Genomic DNA, 20458 nt, shown 5'->3' on the forward strand with positions numbered 1-20458 from the left:
AGGGGAAGGGAGAGGGGAGAGAAGAGGGGAGGAGAGAGGAGAGAGATGAGAGGGGAGGGACAGGGGAGGGAAGAGAAAAGGGGTGAGGAGAGAGGGGAAGGGAGAGGGAGAGAAGAGGGGAAGGAGGGGAGAGGGGAGGGGGAGGGAGATGAGAGGGAGAGGAGAAGGGAGAGGGGAGGGGATGGGAAAGGAGAGGAGGGGAGAGGGGAGGGTAAAGGGGGAGGGGAGCGTGGAGGGAGAGGGGAAGAAAGGTGGAGGGGAGAGGGGAGAGAAGGGAGGGGAGAGAGGAGAGGAAAGGGTGGAAGGAAAGGGGGAGGGGAGGGGGAGGGGAGGGGAGGGGAGGGGGAAGGGAGGAGAGAGGAAAGGGGTGAGGAGAAAGGGGAAGGGAGAGGGGAGAGAAGAGGGGAGGAGAGAGGGGAGGGATAGGGGAGGGGAGAGGAAAGGGGTGAGGAGAGAGGGGAAGGGAGAGGGAGAGGGAAAGAAGAGGAGAAGGAGGGGAGAGGGGAGGGAGAGGAGAGGGGAGGGGAGGGGAGGGGGAGGGGAGGGGAAGGGAAAGGAGAGGAGGGGAGGGTAAATGGGGAGGGGAGAGGAGAGTGGAGGGAGAGGGAGAGGGGAAGAAAGGTGGAGGGGAGAGAAGGGAGGGAGTGGAGGGGAGAGGAGAGAGGAGGGGAAAGGGGGGAAGGAAAGGGGGAGGGGAGGGCGAGGGGAGAGGAAAGGGGTGAGGAGAAAGGGGAAGGGAGAGGGGAGAGAAGAGGGGAGGAGAGAGGAGAGAGAGGAGAGGGGAGGGAAGAGGAAAGGGGTGAAGAGAAAGGGGGTGAGGAGAGAGGGGAAGGGAGAGGGAGAGAAGAGGGGAAGGAGGGGAGAGGGGAGGGGGAGGGAGATGAGAGGGAGAGGAGAAGGGAGAGGGGAGGGGATGGGAAAGGAGAGGAGGGGAGAGGGTAAAGGGGGAGGGGAGCGTGGAGGGAGAGGGGAAGAAAGGTGGAGGGGAGAGGGGAGAGAAGGGAGGGGAGAGAGGAGAGGAAAGGGTGGAAGGAAAGGGAGAGGGGAGGGGGAGGGGAGGGGAGGGGGAGGGGAGGAGAGAGGAAAGGGGTGAGGAGAAAGGGGAAGGGAGAGGGGAGAGAAGAGGGGAGGAGAGAGGGGAGGGATAGGGGAGGGGAGAGGAAAGGGGTGAGGAGAGAGGGGAAGGGAGAGGGAGAGGGAGAGAAGAGGAGAAGGAGGGGAGAGGGGAGGGAGAGGAGAGGGGAGGGGGAGGGGAGGGGGAGGGGAGGGAAGGGAAAGGAGAGGAGGGGAGGGTTAAATGGGGAGGGGAGAGGAGAGTGGAGGGAGAGGGAGAGGGGAAGAAAGGTGGAGGGGAGAGAAGGGAGGGAGTGGAGGGGAGAGGAGAGAGGAGGGGAAAGGGGGGAAGGAAAGGGGGAGGAGAAAGGGGAAGGGAGAGGGGAGAGAAGAGGGGAGGAGAGAGGAGAGAGAGGAGAGGGGAGGGAAGAGGAAAGGGGTGAAGAGAAAGGGGAAGGGAGAGGGAGAGAAGAGGGGAGGGAGAGGAGAGGGGAGACTTTCCCTAGAAAAATATGGAAAGCACAATTTGAACGCAATACCTAATAGAATCAGAATGAACCTGCAAAATTTCCCACTTCCATGTCACAACCAAACTTCATCCATGTGAAGTGGGAGGAAACATTAGCAGAAGCTTACCTTTTTCCATATACTCTGTAATGATGAACATGGGCCTTTGAGTTACCACTGCATAGAGCCTCACCAGGCGTACATGGCGCAGTTTCTTCATCAGGTTGGCTTCAGCCAGGAAGGCTTCAGGTGACATGCCGCCTTCTTTCAAACGCTTTATGGCAACTTTTGTATGGCCATTATAGTAGCCTGCGGAGGGAGAGAGGAAAGATATGGGCCCAGGGATAAGCCTGAATTTCCCATTGCTGGACATAAGTCAAGAGTTGAAGGGTTTTCTGGTCATCAAAACAACCTCTCCACCCTTTTGATCTAGCAGCAGGCCTGTTTGTGGGGAAAGGGGGTCAGGTAAACCATGAAAATAGCCAAGACCACTCAACTGAAGCCATGCATTTTTCTTCATGTATCACACAGTCCATGTAAAAACAGAGTAGGACTTCAGTTGTGTGGTTGTGACTGCCATCTTAGCTTTTTCAGCACACAAACACGAGGATGCCTCTATTCAGATGACACAAGCCTTGAGCCCTTCATGTCTCTCTGAACCCAAATGCTGTGTTCATACAACATACTTCGCTTGGGTATGAAATTAAATCATTTCCTGAATCTGCACAATGTCTTGTAAATTTGTAATGTGCAATAATCAAAGGAGTTGGATTCACACAAGCCATAAAGAAGCTAGCTGACATTGAACCTAACCAAGCATAGCATTTTCTGCAAATGTAGCCTCCAGGTTTGCAACTGATCTGGTTAACATTGTGATACCAACACAGCCGCTGTTTTTCAGCAGTCACTTCCTGCCACAAAAAGTTTGATAGAAACTAAATTAAAAGTTCAGCAGCAAAGTTGGTATATACTGAAAATCTTACTTCATCAAACAAATTATTTAAATTATGTGAAATTACTTCTGTAATTTTTAAATAGCAGACAATTAAGACAATGACAGCTGGGTAACTTTGGGCCAATCAACAGAAGACAGTGAGTTCTAGTCCTGCTTAGGTGTGAAAGCTGGCTGAGTGACTTTTGGCCAATCACTAGGAAACTGAGTTCTAGCCCTGCCTTAGGCATGAAAGCCATCTGGGTGACTTTGGGCCAGTGACTCTCTCTCAATCCAACCCTCTTTACAGGGTCGTTGTTATGGGGAAATTAGGAGGAAGAAGGATTACATAGAAAGATATACAAAAAATAAAGATGGGATAATAGTAATACTGTATTTTTTGGAGTATAAAATGCACCTTTTTCCCTCAAAAAAGAGGCTGAAAATCTGGGTGGGTCTTATACACTGAATACAGCATTTTTTGCCTCCCGAAACCACGGCCTCTTTACCAAAATGGCCATGCATAGCCTTTAGGAGGCTTTTAGAGTGCTCCTGGGGGCTGGGGAGGGCAGAAATGAACGAAAAATGCTCAATAACTCCGCCGTTGCCGGTCCCAAGCCCGGATGAGAAAGGAGGAGGGTTGGGATCAGATTGGCAACCTGACCCCATGAAAAAAACCCACCAACCCATATAACATGGTGAAAAAAATGAATAAAAAATCTATACCGCATCGGTCATCGTGCAACCCGCAACAAGGGCCGCAGCGGATGTTGAGGTCCTTGGGTATCCGTCAACAAGTGGGCTACAAGTGGACCAGCTAACGAAACGACAAAAATATAGTGTAGATGAAAATTGTGCCATAATGGCCTGTTATTACAACTCAGAGCCAGAAAAAGAGGCTATTCAAAGCGAATGTATGAATTATGGAAACAACACTATCCAGATTCAAATGTTACTGAATAAAGTGTTTAGTGAAGTTGAACTTGAGGTGATTCAGACAAATTGCAAAAATAAAAAAACAACATCACAAGCGGAAATAACTGATATTCAAGACACAACTAAAGACATTATAGTAGAACTCCCAGAAGAAGCTCTCGGGGAGGAAATAACACCACCACCACTAGAACCAGTTATCATTGAACCAACTGATGAACTAACTCAAAAACAAAAAGAATTGAAGGATAAGATCATGGAGCATTTTCTGCTTAATGAGGAAAGGCAACGTTTGCCATCACTAAAAACTGTGCCTAAGAAAATTTTGGCCCCTATCATGAAAATGGTTAATGCAGTGTTTTCAACAATTGAACCGGGATCCATCTTGGAAATGAACCAGTTAATGTACAGCGCAGCTGTAATAGTCACTAATGAACTAGGCATTAAAATCAAAGTACCTAGTCACACAACAGAAAAAGCATCAAAGCCAAAGTGGAAAATCCAATTAGAATAAAAAGTCAAAAAATTAAGGGCAGATGCTAGTAACTTAAAGAACATGCAGGAGCAACGGCTTAAAAACAACAAAACCATAGATCGGCTAATCAGAAGATATAGATTGGATACAAGAAGCATCAATGAAGCTGTAGAGATTGTAAAACAGTAGATAACAGCAACAGCTAGAAAAATTGAAAGATATGAGGCACGAATCATCCAATATAAACAAAATCAGCAATTTCGATCAGACCAATGGTGTTTTTATCAAAGTCTTAATGTGAATGGTGACACCAAAAGTGAAAAACCAGAAAAGCAGGCCACAGTTGAATTCTGAAAAAATTGTGGGAAAATGCAAAGGACTACAATAAGGAAGCAAAGTGGATACATGACTTTGAGAAAAGCATTGGCAACAAACAAATGCAAGTATTAGAAATAACAACTGAGATGGTCAAAAATCGAGTAAAAAAGATAAAGAATTGGACATCACCTGAAAAGGACCAATTACATGGTTTCTGGCTCAAATATCTGACCAGTTTACATGCAATATTGGCCAGGCAACTGAATGAAATTTTACAAAAGGGCCAAATTGATGAATGGTTGACGATTCAGAAAGATGCAACTAAAGGAACAACACCTGAAAACTACAGACCAATAACATGCTTGCCAACAACCCTCAAATTACTCACAGGTATTATTGCAGATAACATGATGGATTATTTGGAAACAAACAACATCTTGCCGGTAGAGCAAAAAGGCAACAAAAGAAGGAGCAGGGGCACAAAAGATCAGCTCCTAATTGATAAAATGATATTAGAAAATTGTAAGAACAGAAAAATGAACTTGAATATGGTCTGGATTGATTACAAAAAGGCATTTGACTCACTGCCACATAGTTGGATCATAAAATGCTTAGAAACAACTGGCATTAGCAAAAATATTACATTACTGAAAAGGCGATGAAACAATGGAGAACTGAGTTAGCAGTAGGGAATGAGATCTACGGAATGGTTAATATCAAGCGAGGAATTTTCCAGGTTGATTCACTTTCACCTCTTCTCTTCATCATCGCGATGATCCCACTATCAGTAATCTTAAAAAAAATGAAATTAGGCTACCAAACAGCCAAAGAAGCTGAAAAATTTTTGCATTTACTATATATGGACGATTTGAAACTCTATGGATAGTCAGAAATAGAAATCCAATCATTGACAAACACAGTCCGAGTATTCAGCACCGATATTTCAATGCAGTTTGGCATGGAAAAATGCGCCACTGTATCCATAAAAAGGGGCAAAATCATTGCATGTGAGGGAATTGAAATGTCCAATGGCCAACTAATTAAATGCAACAAAAATGAAGCCTACAAATACTTAGGCATTCTGCAGTTGGATAACATCAAGCATGGAGAAGTAAAAACTATTGTCAGGCGAGAGTACACCAACAGAGTTAGGAAAATTTTGAAATCTAAATTGAATGGTGGAAATACAATCAAGGCCATAAATACCTGGGCAATACCAGTTATAAGATACACAGCTGGTATAGTTAACTGGACACAAGCTGATTTGGACATTTTGGACCGAAAAACCAGGAAACTAATGACAATGCACTACAGTTTACATCCACGTGGTGATACTGATAGACTATATCTACCCCAAAAATCAGGTGGCAGAGGATTATTACAAGTGAAGCAAACAGTTGAAGAAGAAAAACATGCACTGGCTGATTATTTAAAAGAAAATCAAGAACAACTATTAATCGAAGTAAAGAACAAAAATCTACTGAAGGCCCTACAGATGAAACAAGAATACAGAAAAGATGTGATAAAATCAAGAATGAAGAGTTGGCAGAACAAAGCACTGCTATAGCCAATTTCTGGAAAAAATAAAAGATAAAGTGGACAGTGAACAAACTTGGTTATGGTTAACAATAGATACATTAAAGAAAGAAACAGAGTCACTAATCCTGGCTGCGCAAGAACAAACTATCCGCACAAATGCCATTAAGGCCAAAATTGAAAAATCCTCTGATGATGCCAAATGCAGACTTTGCAAAGAAGCTGATGAAACTGTTGATCACATACTCAGCTGCTGTAAAAAAAATTGTGCAGACTGATTATAAATTGCAGCACAATTCAGTAGCACAAATGATCCATTGGAATTTGTGCAAAAATTATAATATTAAAACAGCAACAAACTGGTGGGAACATCAGCCTGAAAAAGTCACCGAAAATCAGATGGTCAAGATCTTGTGGGATTTCCGTTTACAAACGGACAAAATACTGGCGCATAATACACCAGACATCACACTGGTTGAGAAAAATAAGGTCACAATCATAGACATTGCAATACCAGGTGATAGCAGGGTCGCCGACAAGGAACATGAAAAAATAACAAAATACCAGGACTTAAAAATCAAAATTCAATGACTATGGCACAAACCAGCAGTGGTAATTCCAGTGGTAATTGGCACATTGGGTGCTATTCCAAAAGCACTGGAATTACATTTAAAACAGTTAAAAATTGACAAAATCACCATCAGTCAAATGCAAAAAGCCACACTGCTTGGATCTGCACGCATATTACGAAAATACGTTACGTCCTAGGCCCTTGGGTGGGGCCCGACTAGTAACCAATGCCAAATCTGGCGAAACAACTGGCCGCTGTGATAATAATAATAATAATAATAATAATAATAATAATAATAATCAAGAACAAGCTATCCGCACAAATGCCATTAAGGCCAAAATCGAAAAATCCTCTGATGATGCCAAATGCAGACTTTGCAAAGAAGCTGATGAAACTGTTGATCACATACTCAGCTGCTGTAAAAAAATCGCGCAGACTGATTATAAATTGCGGCACAATTCAGTAGCACAAATGATCCATTGGAATTTGTGCAAAAATTATAATATTAAAACAGCAACAAACTGGTGGGAACATCAGCCTGAAAAAGTCACCGAAAATCAGATGGTCAAGATCTTGTGGGATTTCCGTATACAAACCGACAAAATACTGGCGCATAATACACCAGACATCACACTGGTTGAGAAAAATAAGGTCACAATCATAGACATCGCAATACCAGGTGATAGCAGAGTCGCCGAGAAGGAACATGAAAAAATCGCAAGATACCAGGACTTAAAAATCGAAATTCAACGACTATGGCACAAACCAGCAGTGGTAATTCCAGTGGTAATTGGCACACTGGGTGCTATTCCAAAAGCACTGGAATTACATTTAAAACAGTTAAAAATTGACAAAATCACCATCAGTCAAATGCAAAAAGCCACACTGCTTGGATCTGCACGCATATTACGAAAATACGTTACGACGTCCTAGGCCCCTGGGTGGGGCCCGACTAGTAACCAATGCCAAATCCGGCGAAACAACTGGCCGCTGTGATACAATTGTATAATAATAATAATAATAATAATAATAATAATAATAATAATAATAATAATAGCCTTTTCTAATAAAGGTATGGCTTCTTGAATTGAAAGTCATGGCTGAACAGAGTATACATGAATCCACAGCCCACTTACCCATCCAAACTTCACCAAACTGCCCTGCTCCCAGTTTCTCCACCAGCTTCAGGCTCTCCCTGGGCACTTCCCACTCATCTTGCCACCAGGGCTTCTGTGGCTTCTGAGTTTGGCAGGGCTTGGTAAGGCGCGTGCAGAGCCCATCAGTGTTACCTATGAAAAGGATGAGGCAAAGGAGAAGAGTAAGTAGATCAGAGGAAGGCCAAAGGGATGGCCCTGGACCAGAGGTGGGTTCCTACCAGTTTGCACCTATTCGGTAGAACCGGTTCGTCAAATCTACCGAACCGGTTAGAAGAAGTTCCACCAGTGGACCCAGAAAGCAGGCCACACCTACAGAAGAGGTTCCAAAAAATTTTGAAACCCACCACTGCCCTGGACCATGTCTGCACCTGGCATTGAAGCTTCACAAGCAGAGGCATGAAAGAAGATCGCTCAGAGCGTCCTCAGAAGGGCGACTTCTCATAGGTGGAGCCATTTTTACAAATAAAAAGCATCTTCTAGAATAGTGCTTCTCAACCTGGACAAGTGTGAACTTCAGCTGGGAGCTGGGAGCTGGGAGCTGAAGTCCACACATCTTAAAGTTGCTGAGGTTGAGAAACACTGCCCAGATGGTACAAATTCCAGGACAGCAACTACCTTAGTGCATTAGGTGCTGAAGCCACAGAAACCATGGGCTACTTGACAGCCCTACATTAGTATCTCTGGCATTGGGAGACCCAAAGTCTTTCTGTAGGAGAAGAGCGGGCAGCCCAGTCCCACCCAAAAGAGGCTCTCTGGGAGTGTCTTTAGCCTTACTGGTATAATGTTCTACCAGGCTGTGCAAGCTGTCAAAGGTGATACGAGGAGAGATGTAGAACCCGCCATTGTCCATATTTCGTATCTTATAATGCTTCACAACTTCTCCTTGGTTCTGGTCAAAATCTCGCACGGAGAGGGAGAAGGAGCCTGTGGAGAAACAGAATGGGGTTACTTTTCTGTCTCTTTCTCAGAGAGAGAGAGAGAGAGAGAGAGAGAGAGAGAGAGAGAGAGAGGCAGGCAGGCATTGCTTTCCTTGCTCCCAAATGCTTCCTTGCCTGAAGTTTGAAGTCCAAACTATATGTGTATTGTAGGAAGAGAGCTACATCCATCAACAGAAGCTAGAGAGACATTTTAATAATATTTTTTTCATTTTTGCTCACAAACCTTCTGCCTTTTGATGAAATGTCAGTGGACACAGAGAAGCAGTCAAAATGGCAGCCACACTGAAGCAATCAAAGCAATCAAAGGATTAAATGGGGTAGGTCTTTCCTCTTTTTGTTGTGGCTGCCTTCTTGACTTTCTTTGAGCAGTTGCCCAAGGCACACATTTACAAGTAGTCATTGATTTACAATCACAGTTACAACCCAAATTTCCATTGCTAAACAAGATGGTTGTTAAGTGAGTTGCCCCCAATTTTATGACTTTTTTTGTCATGGTTGTTAAGCAAATCACTGCCGGTTTTTTATGTGAGTTGTGCAGTTGTTAACCAAATATGTCTTCCCCCATTGACTTTGCGTGTCAGAAGCTGCCCATCACATAATCCTAGGATGCTACAACTGTGGTAAACAATATGCTGGTTGCCAAGCGCTCAATATTCAAGTTCTCACATATTTGTGGGAAAGCTACAATGGTCATAAGTGTGAGGACCAATCATAAATCATTTTTTCAGTGCTGTTGTAACTTTGAATGTCTCTAAACAAATGGTTGTAAGTTGACAACTACTCACAGTTCTGCTAGTTTGAGGCTCAGCATTTGATATCTCTGCTATTGCATCTTTTCACCCCAACATGTTCAAGTCTTTGATAGAGAGAAGCTGGTGGCAGAGTTTTTAACAACACCATCTCCAGCTTCCCAGTAAAAGAAGGGAAAACTTTACTGATATCTGCAAAGCAGCAGCCAGGATATGAGATTTAGAGGACAGTTCAGAAAGGACTTGGGAATCAATCTAATGTGTATTGACTGAAGAGAACTGCATCAATCTATATAAGGGAACATGTACTCCATCTACATTCTGACCTGAGCTTAGTGCACAAGATAATCTGCCACAATGTCCTATCTGTTAATGACTACTTTTACTTCAACTGCAATAACACAAGGGCCATCAATAGATACAAACTGAATGTAATCCACTCTAATCTTGATTGCAGGAAAAACGATGTCAGCAATAGAGTAGTAAATGTGTGGAAGACCCTACTTGATCCTGTTGTTAGTTACTCTAACCCCCTATCTTTTACCTTAAGCTATCTCCCTGGAACCTTATGTGTTTCTTAAGAGGTCCCTAAGGGGGCATGCATAAGCCCACCAGCATGCCTACCATCCCTGTCCTACATCTTTTTATATGTTCATGGCTATGTTTTGCTTACTTATATCAATTTATTTGTGCCATTTCTTCACATGTTTTCATACTTGTTTCGTTGTACTTGTTGACAAATAAATAAAAATAAATAAATAAACATTCAGGAGGTCACAGTGTAATATTTTTTCTCTTTTTTGCTCACAAAAACTGCCTTTTGATGGTCAGCTTGAAAAGTTGCTACTGAAACTGGATGGGGCAAAGCAATCAGGGACAAAGCTCACAGTTTAAAAACATACAATTATTGTTAATTGTGTTACAGACAGTATGGAATTAGGTCAGATTGTGCAAGAGCAAACAAGAGGCTGCAACTTCACTGAACAAAATTCTCAGTCTGGATTTGTCAGCCATCAGACAGAGGCAGGAGGAAGCCTGTGGATTCAGTGATACCTACTTTAATGCAGTGTTTCTCATTCATGGTAGCTTGAAAATTGATGGGTTTCAGCTCCCAAAATTCTCCAGCTCGGACCAATTCTGGGAGTCCACCTATCTTGAAGTGCCCATGTTTGAGAAACACTGCACTAGACTAAAGTATTAATATACAAGTATATATTCAAGAATGAGACATAGAATAAAAATAGTTAGGATATGATAGTGAAGAAAGGGGAATAGGAAATGATAAGTATAAAGGTATGAATAGGTTTGCGGGAATACCATGCCAAAAATACACCAGTTGAGAGATGAAAAGAGATAACCACAACAGAAAAGGATAAGAAGAGAGGAGGAGAGGAGGAGAGAGGGAAGGAGGGGGAAGGAAGGAAGGAAGAGGAAAGGAGAGGAAGGAGGGAAGGGATAGAAAGAGAAGGAGAGAGGGTAGGAAGGGGAAGAGGAAGACAGGAGTAGGGGAGAGGCAAGGGAAGATGGAAAGGGAAAGGAGAGGAGGAAGGAAGGAAGTAGAGAAGGGAGGGAGGGAGAAAAGAAGGAAAAATAGGCTGGTGATAACATAAAATAGGTGTATGGGATGGTAAGCAAAGCAATCCAGAATGTATATTTTTAACCTTTTATATGGGAAAACAAATGTGTAAAAGTGATCAATACAAATAAGAACAATAACTATGTGAATGTATACCCTGTAATTGTATGTAAGAGATTAAAAATAAAAAAAAACTTTTTTTTAAAAAAAAGACTAAACTGGCTCTCAAGGTTACTCTCTTTCCCATTTTGTTTATTTATTTGTTTCTATGCCATACATTTTATGCCAGCTTCCATATCAGAACGTAAACCAAAGTAGCCAACGAATCTTCTATTTGCAACAGCAAAGGGGCCCCACCTTCTCCAATGCACCTGGAGGCAGCAGCTGGCTAGCCCATATATTTTTCTGTCAGTTGAATTGCTTTCTTGTGGCAAGAAAAGTAGGTTGCTGATATTTCCAACAAAACTAAATAACCCTCTCATGGTTGCTCCTGCCAGCAGCTTCCCTCTGCTCAACGATAGGCCAGCCTTGACTCCAGCTGCTTCCAAGAGGCACCCATGTTGTCAATGCAAAGTATCAGACATCTCTCCTCCCTCCTTTCCCTCCCCACTATGGAAGGCTGACAAGAAAGCAGACTAATTGTGCAACAATAGGCATGACTGGAAGCCCTTGAAGCTTAGAAGGAAGTGGTTCTCAATCTTGCCCCCCCCCCCCCCCCCGCAGCAGAACACAGAGGCTGGGACACAGGATAAATCATAAAAAGGCAAATACATTTTCCACAAATGATCAACATACAAACAAAATGCTAATAAAGGAGAAGCTTTAATGTTTTCTAGCATAAAATGATACTCTAATCAAGAAACTAGGATGAGAAAACCACACACACCTACCAACACATGAAGGATAAGGAAACAAACTCCACTCTTCCTCACACTGAACATCTTACCTACTTGGGTAATTAAATGTCTCTGCAAGCTAACAACCAAGCTCAGGCAGTGTCAAGGACTCCATAGCTGCAAATATCCTTTTGTGTTGGAATTAATGGTTTTCTTGAGAAAAGTGGGGGTTCTGGTGTAGGGAATCCCATGTTTGTTGACAGAGGGGCTGGTGGGATATACAGAATACAGAATAGAAGAGATGGAAGGAGCCTTAGAAATCTTCTAGTCCAATTCCCTGCCCAAGCAGAAGGTCCTATACCATTTCAGACAAATGACTGTCCAACCTCTTCTTAAAAACCTCCAGTAATGAAGCACCCATGAAACCTGGAGGCAAGCTGTTCCACTGATTATTTTTTCTCATTGAGAAGGAAATTTCTTCTCAATTCTAGGTCGCATCTCTTTTTGATAGGGTCTACCACAACTCACCCCAGTCAACTTGCTGTGGCCAACTTGCCACAGCCAACTCACCATGGCCAACTGACTGCAGGACAACTCACCGTGGGACAAAAATTACACTAATTTTGAAGAAATGGTGGAATGGAATCATTAAAGAAAGGATGCCAAAGGAGGGACAAAATGAAATGTGAATGACAAAAATTGAAAATTTTTAATTATTTAAAATAATTAAATTGGATTGTTGAATTGTCCTGCAGCAAGTTGGCCCATGGCAAGCTGGCCATGGCGAGTTGTCCCATAGTGAGTTGGCTGGACAAATTGGACATAGTGAGGGGACTAGGGCAAGTTGGCTATAGCAAGTTGGTTATGGCGAGTTGCCCCATTCCACTTTGATAAGCTTCCAGTAACTACTTCTTATCCTGCCATTGACAGCCCCTCAAATATTGGAAGACTGCTCTCATGTAAGGCACCCAATGACACTTCTCCAAAGTTGTTTTTAAGTTTCCCCCTCCAATCTTTTTGTCGTTTTCCTAGTACAGAGGAAATGATGACCAGAGCCTTGTCTAAACAAATTACCTTTGGTGGATTCACTCTCTCGAATAAGGAAAGCACCATGTGTATTACCAGCAGTGAGAAGGCGGCGCTCAGCATCCTTCCTGCCGAGGGCTTTGAAAAACCAACTGCAAAAAACAACACATTGTTGATTACAGAGTTCTATCTACAGCCCATCGTGCATTTTAGAGTTTTACGTAAGCAACCGCAGCTATTCTGACTTAAAATGAAACAAGGTGAGTATATTGTTTATTACAGAAGAAAAGACCATATTTACATTTTAATTTGAAACCTTTTGGGCCACTCTGCAAAATGAATATATACAGTAAATATTTCCACTATAGCCTATAAAATATATATTTTTTAAAAAAAAAACCCATATATTTATATTGATCCACAAGAACAAAGTAGAGAAAAGAGCATTGTAGTGTCACACAATCCAAACATATATAGGGCAAAGTATTTTATTTCTTGCAAAACCATTCCCAAATTAGTCCATCTGCCTTAAGAACAAAGCATTTGCCATTTGCTCAGTAAAGATCTTTTCAACCCCTAAATGTTGCCCCACTTTTCTTACTGTTGAATTAAAGAACTATGCATCTGTACTACAAAGATCAGAATTGTGCAATTCACAAAGATGCTCTTTGTGACCCTATGTGAAAGTGAACAGAGTGAACATTGGACTTTGAAGAAAGAAAACACCAACAATAAACCCCATTTATTTGTATCCATTTCATGCAACCATAATCTTGTATATAATTATATATATTATCTTATACACACTTGACAAAACAAATAAATAAAGTAAAAATAAAAATAAAACACCTTCAAATACTGATGTTGAAGGAGACTCCTTGGTTGAGGCACAAAGGATTCAATTATTATGTTTTGACATATTAGTTGAATACCCAGCTCCCTTGAAAGTCCAGACTGTTGGGAAAAATGGAAGAAGTGGGGGAAAGAGGACAAGCAACAACAAAGTGGAGGGACTCAATTACAGTGGTGAAAGATAAAACACAAGAAGACCTAAAGAACTAGGTTGGGAGTTGGTACCACTTTACCCTGAGAAAAATCCTCCTCAACTTTAGAGCACAGACAGTAAGCACCCCAAGAGATTGTACTTGTACTCAGTGATGACTAGACCACGATCCTGATGGATCAAGATGGAGGTTGTCTTTTTTGTGCAACCTCTAAATACTCTCCAAGTATAGCTTCTGAGAAACATCTTGCAGTCAGACCTCCAGTGTGGTTATCACAAAGACCAAAGTCCCTGTGACTACTTTCCTTGTGGTGTCCACAGCATGCCCTCAAATCTCATCAGCCAAAATGATTCAGGTGGATGGATGCCTTGCGGTAAAAAAAGAGCCACTTACTTCCGTGGGTTAGAACCTTGATTCAGTAGCTGTGACCTCGATGAGGCCAGAGCTACTGAATCCTCAACAAAATCAACAGAAACGCTGCAGAAACATGGCAATCCAAAAAGCATGCACAGAGTTGTCAAAGTCCTTCATGAGAACATCGACGGAGACCTCTTGTCTGACAGCGAGGACGAGGTTTTCTGCCTGCAATTTGACAGGAAGAAGACAGCACGTGAAATTGAAAACCATTTCCCGCCTTGTGCTGGCTGCAGGGGAAACCACCAAAGATCAGCCTGCCATTTCAGGGACGCCATCTGCCAGCGGTGTGACCAAAGAGGACACCTGGCCCGAGTCTGCAAAGGGGAACTACCATCCGCTCAACAACCAAAGAATGTGCTTAGCCAGTTGGGGAAACTGAGGCAATCCAGACGAGAGGTTTGGAAGCCCTGGTGGAAGCAAGAGACAGCAGAATCAACTGAAGTGTTCCAAACAAAAATCTGACAAGCCAGCACACCAAGGGGTCACCGTGCAGCATGGAAATTGATACTGGATCATCCTTGACCATCGTATCCTGGGCCACACTCAAGAAGGCCATCCTGAGTCTGAAAAGGCATAAGCTGAAGCACCAAGAGCTGAGACTCAGCAACTACCAGGGGAATTGCATCCCCGTACTAGGCTGTGGCACATTCTGTGTCCAATTCAAGAGTTTGGATGGACTGCTCTCACTGACAGTGGTCAGTGGCTCCCTTTCAAGCCTACTTAGCTTGGACTAGTTCAAATCCCTGGGTATGGGGGTAATCGGCATCAATGCCATCCGAGATGACAGCACCAAATAGTTGCTCCGCAAGTTCGAGGATGTCTTCAGTGGAAGTCTTGGCAAGTATGTGGGGACTCCTATAGCATTTAACCTTGACTCCAACATAGCCCCCATTCGATTGAAGGCCTGGAGGGTCCCTTTTGCCCTCCAACCTAAAATTGACCAAGAATTGGACAAACTAATTGGCCAGGGGATTCTGGAGCCAGTTCACCATGCATGCTGGGAGACCCCTATTGTGACCCCAGTAAAGCCCGAATGGTCTGTCTGCATCTGCGCAGACTATAAGTGCACCCTAAATAAAGCCCTCCAACAGAGTGCATACCCGGTGCCAATCGTCCAGCATTTACTGCATTCCCTAGGCCCGAGAAAAATATTTGGCAAATTAGATCTGGCGCAGGCGTACCAGCAATTGCCAGTAGATGACACTACAGTGGAGGCCCAAACCATTGCAATGCATAGGGGTGCATTCAAATGCACTAGATTACAATTTGGCGTTAGCATTGCCACTGGACTGTTCCAAAGCATCATGGAACATCTTTTGCAGGGGATACCAGGAGTTGTCCCTTATTTCAATGATGTCTTGATATCCGCTGCAAATAAGGAGCAAATTTCAAACATTTACAAGTGGTTTTGGCCAGAATTAGAGAGAAGGGCCTACGTTTGAAAAAGGAGAAATATCAAATTGCAGCAGGGTTGAATTCCTGGGATATTTGGTGGATGGCTCCAGAATTCACCCAACAAATGCTAAAATTAAAGCTATTCAGGATGCCCCCACACCTTGCAACCACACCAAGCTGCAGGCGTTCCTCGGACTTCTCAACTTTTATATCATTTTCTTGCAACAGAAAGCAATTGTAGCCGAACCACTGCACCGGCTCCTCTGAAAGAAGGCCAAGTGGACATGGGGGAGAACCAAAGCTGCTGCGTTTGTCACTGTCAAACAGCTGCTGTCAGCTGACACTTTCCTGGTACAATACAACCAGACTCTCCCATTGGTGCTAACCTGTGATGCGTCACCTTTCGGCATCGGGGCAGTCCTCAGCCTTCACATGCCAAATGAAACTGAAGCCATCATGTATTATTCTAGGACCCTGTTTGCCGCTGAGCACAACTACAGCCAGTTGGACAGGGAAGCACTGGATGCGGTGGCAGGGGTCAAGCGGCTTCACAAATATGTGTACGGCTGAGACTTTGAACTTGTCACGGACCATAAACCGCTGTTGGGGCTCTGGGCTGGGGACCGACCCACTTCTGCATCTCTCTCACTGCATATGACCCACTGGACTGTTTTCCTCGTGGCCTATAGCTACCGCCTCATTCATCGGCCAGGTATGACTTTGGACCATGCTGATGCCCTCAACAGGTGCCCTTTGCCTGAACTTTTGGATGATTCTACCCCCAAGGCGCCTGTTTTGCTCATAGACTGCCTTGAGACTGGCCCGGTGTCATCAAAGAGGTCGCCCGCCACTCAGTGAGGGACAAAACCATCTCTCAGGTTCTGAACTGGGGGTGGAGGGGGTGGCCCAAGGGACCAGTTGGGGCTGAGTTTAAACCATTTATTGCAAAACAAAATGAACTGTCTGCATTGAGGGGATGTTTACTGTGGGGGGACCGGGTGATTGTTCCACCCAAACTGTGAGTTGCAATATTAGAGACCTTACATGTAGGGCATCTGGGGATTGTCCGGATGAAATCTTTGTCAAGGAGTTACGTGTGGTGGCCTAACATGGATGGGGAGATTGCAGAGTGGGTAGCAACCTGCACACTGTGCCAGGAATCCTGACCATCTCCCCCAGAGGTACCTGAACATGAATGGGAGAGGCCCAAGGCACCCTGGTCTAGAGTGCACATTGATTTTGCCAACCTGTGCATGGACAAACTTTCCTTGTAGTTGTGGATGCCTACTCGAAATGGTTAGAGGTAGTCCTCATGACCACCACCACGGCAGAGGTGCTACGGAGACTTTTCTCTATGCACGGCCTTCCCAATGGTCTGGTCTCAGACAACAGGCCCCAATTCACAGCCATCCAATTCAAGACCTATTAGCAGAGCAGGGAATCAGACATGCCCTGGTCCCCCCCATTCCATCTGGCTAGCAATGGCCAGGCGGAAAGAATGATGTGATCTGCAAAAGAAGCCCTATCTAGGATGGGGCCTGGTGATTGACAAACCCGAATCGATAAAATTCCTCCTTGTATGCCTAGTGCCAAGTGCCACAACTGGCAGAACCCCCTCTGAATTACTAATGGATCACCGAATGAGGTCTCCCTTAGACTGGCTGCACCCAAACTATTCTGCCAATAATCCATTGATTCAACCAGTCAACTATGGTCATTTAGAATAGGGGATCGAGTGTATGCCCACATCTATGTTGGGGGTGCTCTCTGGGTTCCTCCCACAATTGTAGAAATTACCATCCCTCGCACTTATTGCTTAGAGCTTGAGGATGGTAGAAGTTGGAGACGATACATTGACCAACTCCGAGGCCGACTCAGCCATTCCACTCTTAAGCAACCAGAGGTACCTCCTGCATGAGTTAGCTAAAGACCTACCCAAAAGGAGCAATCGTACACTCCTTCCACAGACTTCTCAATCCTGAAAGAGCCGGAGTACTTATCTGGGGAAGTTGGAGGCCCGCAGCGAACTCCAGGTGAACTGGCTCTGAAAATTCCATCCACACCCCGGGAAAGTTTCCAGGAGTTTCCATCAGTTGCAGCCGGAGAGTCAACAGGTCCATCCAACCTGACTGAAGTACTAGCACCAACTGAACTGCACAGGTCTGAGAAGGTTCCTAAGCACCCTGCCTATTTGGGTCAATACATCACTAGTTGGATTAGCCCAACTAAGAGGGGAGGGGTGTTACATACTGACAGCCAAGTAATAGGCTCCACCAAGGTCCTCCATTCTGGCAGGAGAATACTCGAAGCCGATTTGCTGAGCCGTCTGACAGCTCCCTATAAAAGGGCTAGCTGTCAGACAGGCCTGTGCTGGATTTGTAAATAGTTGTCAAATAAAGAGCTGTTGTTTGTCACTGAAGCCTGAGTTTTGTCTCATCCATTCACCCGATCTAAAACTGTCTAATCCAAATTTTTCTACCTTATCAAATAGTAGGTTATGGTCTACTTTAGGCCTGTCAAACTGGGGGTCCATGGATCACATATCACTTGCAGGCCACGCCCACCCTGATTCCATTAAGGCCAAAAATTATTGCGATGCATCATTATCCGGCCCTTGACGCGATCGAGTTTGACACCCGTAGTCTACTTTATCAAATGCCTTACTGAAGTCCAAGTAAATTATATCCACAGCATTTCTCTGGTCCAGTAAAATTTGTCTGGCATGATCTGTTTTTGACAAACCCATGATGGCTTTTGATTATGACTTTGTTTGCCTCTAAGTGTTCAGAGATTCATTGTTTGATTATCCTTTCCAGAATCTTCCCAGGTATTGGTATCAGGCTGATAGGTTTCTAGTTTCCTGGATCCATTTGTTCACATGTGATATATACAAATTTCTTCACCTTTTGTAGTTCTACTCAGATTTGCTATTCATTTGCTTTGTTTCACAATAGAAATTCATAGGATCAATGAAATAGTCTGGGATAGCATCATCTTCTTCTTTGGTCTCCTGGCTCAGTCTTCTCTAACCTGGTGCCTTCTAAAGGTGTAAGACCATCTCTTGCAGTTGGTTCCAGAATTCCTCTTTCTGGGAGCTGAAGTCCAGAGTTGCTGAGATTGAGATTGTTGGACCATACATTAGGAATGTTGCAGTGATGGGATTCAATTTTTTTTACTACCACTTCTGTGGCCATGGCTTGGTGGGCATGGCATGGCTTGCTGGGTGTGGCATGGCTTGCTGGGTGTGGCAGAAGAAGGATACTGCAAAATCCCCATTCCCTCCCAATCAGCTGGGATGGGAGGCAGAGAATAGATGGGGGAGGGGCCAGTCAGAGGTGGTATTTACCGGTTCTCCGAACTACTCAACATTTCCGCTACCGGTTCTCCAGAACTGGTCAGAACCTGCTGAATACCACCTCTGGAATGTAGATGTCTAACTCTTTTTACTGAGTATAAGGTTAGAGAAGAGGAGCTGAGCTGACAGAGAAGGACTCAGCTTTAGCAATTGGATATACAGAAAATCCTCAACTTATGACCACAATTGAGCCCAAAATTTGTATGGCTAAGTGAGAAATTTGTTAAGTGAGTTTTGCCACATTTTGCGACTTTTCTTGCCACATTTGTTAAGTGACTCACTGCAGTTGTTAAATTAGTGACATGGTTATTAAGTGAATTTGGTTTCCCCATTGGCTTTCTTGTCAGAAGTTTGCAAAAGGGGATTCCATGAGCCTGTGACACTGCAACTGTCCCCAATATGAGTCAGTTGTCAAGCATCCGAATATAAATCACAGGACCATGGGGCTCTTACAATAGTCATAAGTGTGAAAAATGGCCATAAGTCACTTTTTTCACTGCCGTTGTAAATCGAGGACTAACTGTATTTGCGTGAGTGGCAACATTTTTTTTAAAAAGTACAATACACATACATTTTCATTCCACAGAAAAATATATAAAACACACAAAAACACATGCATTCCTTTAGTAGTGTACCTGCATAAGTAACATTTGCATTCTGTTAAGAAAATCAAAATGAAACTTTCTTAATGCAATCAACAGTTAGACACATTTATCAATACATTAATTTACCAATAGCCTAAACTTGAATAAGCATGATTTGGGCTGGGGTTTAAGCCTCATTACACTCAGTCCTTGATTTACAACCATAATTAGAAGCAAAAGATTTGTTGTTAAGTGGTAATTGTTAAATGAAGCATCAGGTGATCACACTTGATTTTATAACCTGTTTTGATGCTTGTCAAAAGCTGGCTTCGAAGGTCGCAAATGATGATCACACGACTACAGGATGCTACAGTTAAAGGACTGGTTATCACATTTTTCAGCACCATCGTAACCTTGAACAGTCACTAAATGAATTGTTGTAAATCAAGGACTACCTGTTTTGATACCTTTAAAAATACAGCCTGTGTGTAGCTAATGGACATGGAGAAGAACAGTTCTTGCTACTCACGGCTCTTGCTCCAGTGTGTTCAACTTGGCGACAAAGTTGCATGGTATATTGCCTACTTGTCCTGTGGTGAGAGACTGAGCTTTCCACCATTCTCCTGTCCTAAAAGAGAGAAGAATTGTCTGTCCATCTCCTTATTCTTCAACCCCATCCCTACCCAAGAGACAAAGGCAGGGAATGAACCCAATGGAGGTTTGGACAACCCTATTTCTACTACTTCCAGTTTGTGTTTCTTTAGCCATGTGCACTGGTCCCAAACCAGTGGTGGGTTGCAGGCGGTACGCCCTAGTACAGGCGTACTGGTGCCTGCCCTGAGCACTGGATACCGTTCTGGTATGGTGCTCCGGAGGGCTCACCTGCCCTCCGTCATCCTTAACTGTCTTTAAAGTCTTCAACGCTTCTGCACACAGTGTGGACAGCGCCTGCGCGACGCTCCATGAAGCAGCTGGAGCGTCATGGAGGCTCGTGGAGGCATCATTGGAGGGTAACACGCATGTGGAGGGCGCTGGGCCCCATTGCAACAGTATCGGTTGCAACGGAATCCGAAACCCACCACTGTCCCAAACAAGGA

General features: G+C 44.0%; 1 protein-coding gene across 1 annotated transcript in view; it reads right to left on the reverse strand.

The window, feature by feature from the left end:
* LCK (LCK proto-oncogene, Src family tyrosine kinase) overlaps positions 1-20458 on the reverse strand; it is a 48474-nt gene that overhangs the window by 16648 nt on the left and 11368 nt on the right. Inside the window, exons 5-9 of the mRNA XM_032228626.1 lie at positions 19891-19989; positions 12655-12758; positions 8256-8405; positions 7461-7613; positions 1690-1869 (exon numbers count right to left, since the gene is read on the reverse strand). Of these exons, the coding sequence (XP_032084517.1) occupies positions 1690-1869; positions 7461-7613; positions 8256-8405; positions 12655-12758; positions 19891-19989 (686 nt within the window). The remainder of the gene's footprint in view (positions 1-1689; positions 1870-7460; positions 7614-8255; positions 8406-12654; positions 12759-19890; positions 19990-20458) is intronic.

This window comes from Thamnophis elegans, chromosome 12, assembly GCF_009769535.1.
Source record: "Thamnophis elegans isolate rThaEle1 chromosome 12, rThaEle1.pri, whole genome shotgun sequence".
In the NCBI taxonomy this organism is placed as follows: domain Eukaryota; kingdom Metazoa; phylum Chordata; class Lepidosauria; order Squamata; family Colubridae; genus Thamnophis; species Thamnophis elegans.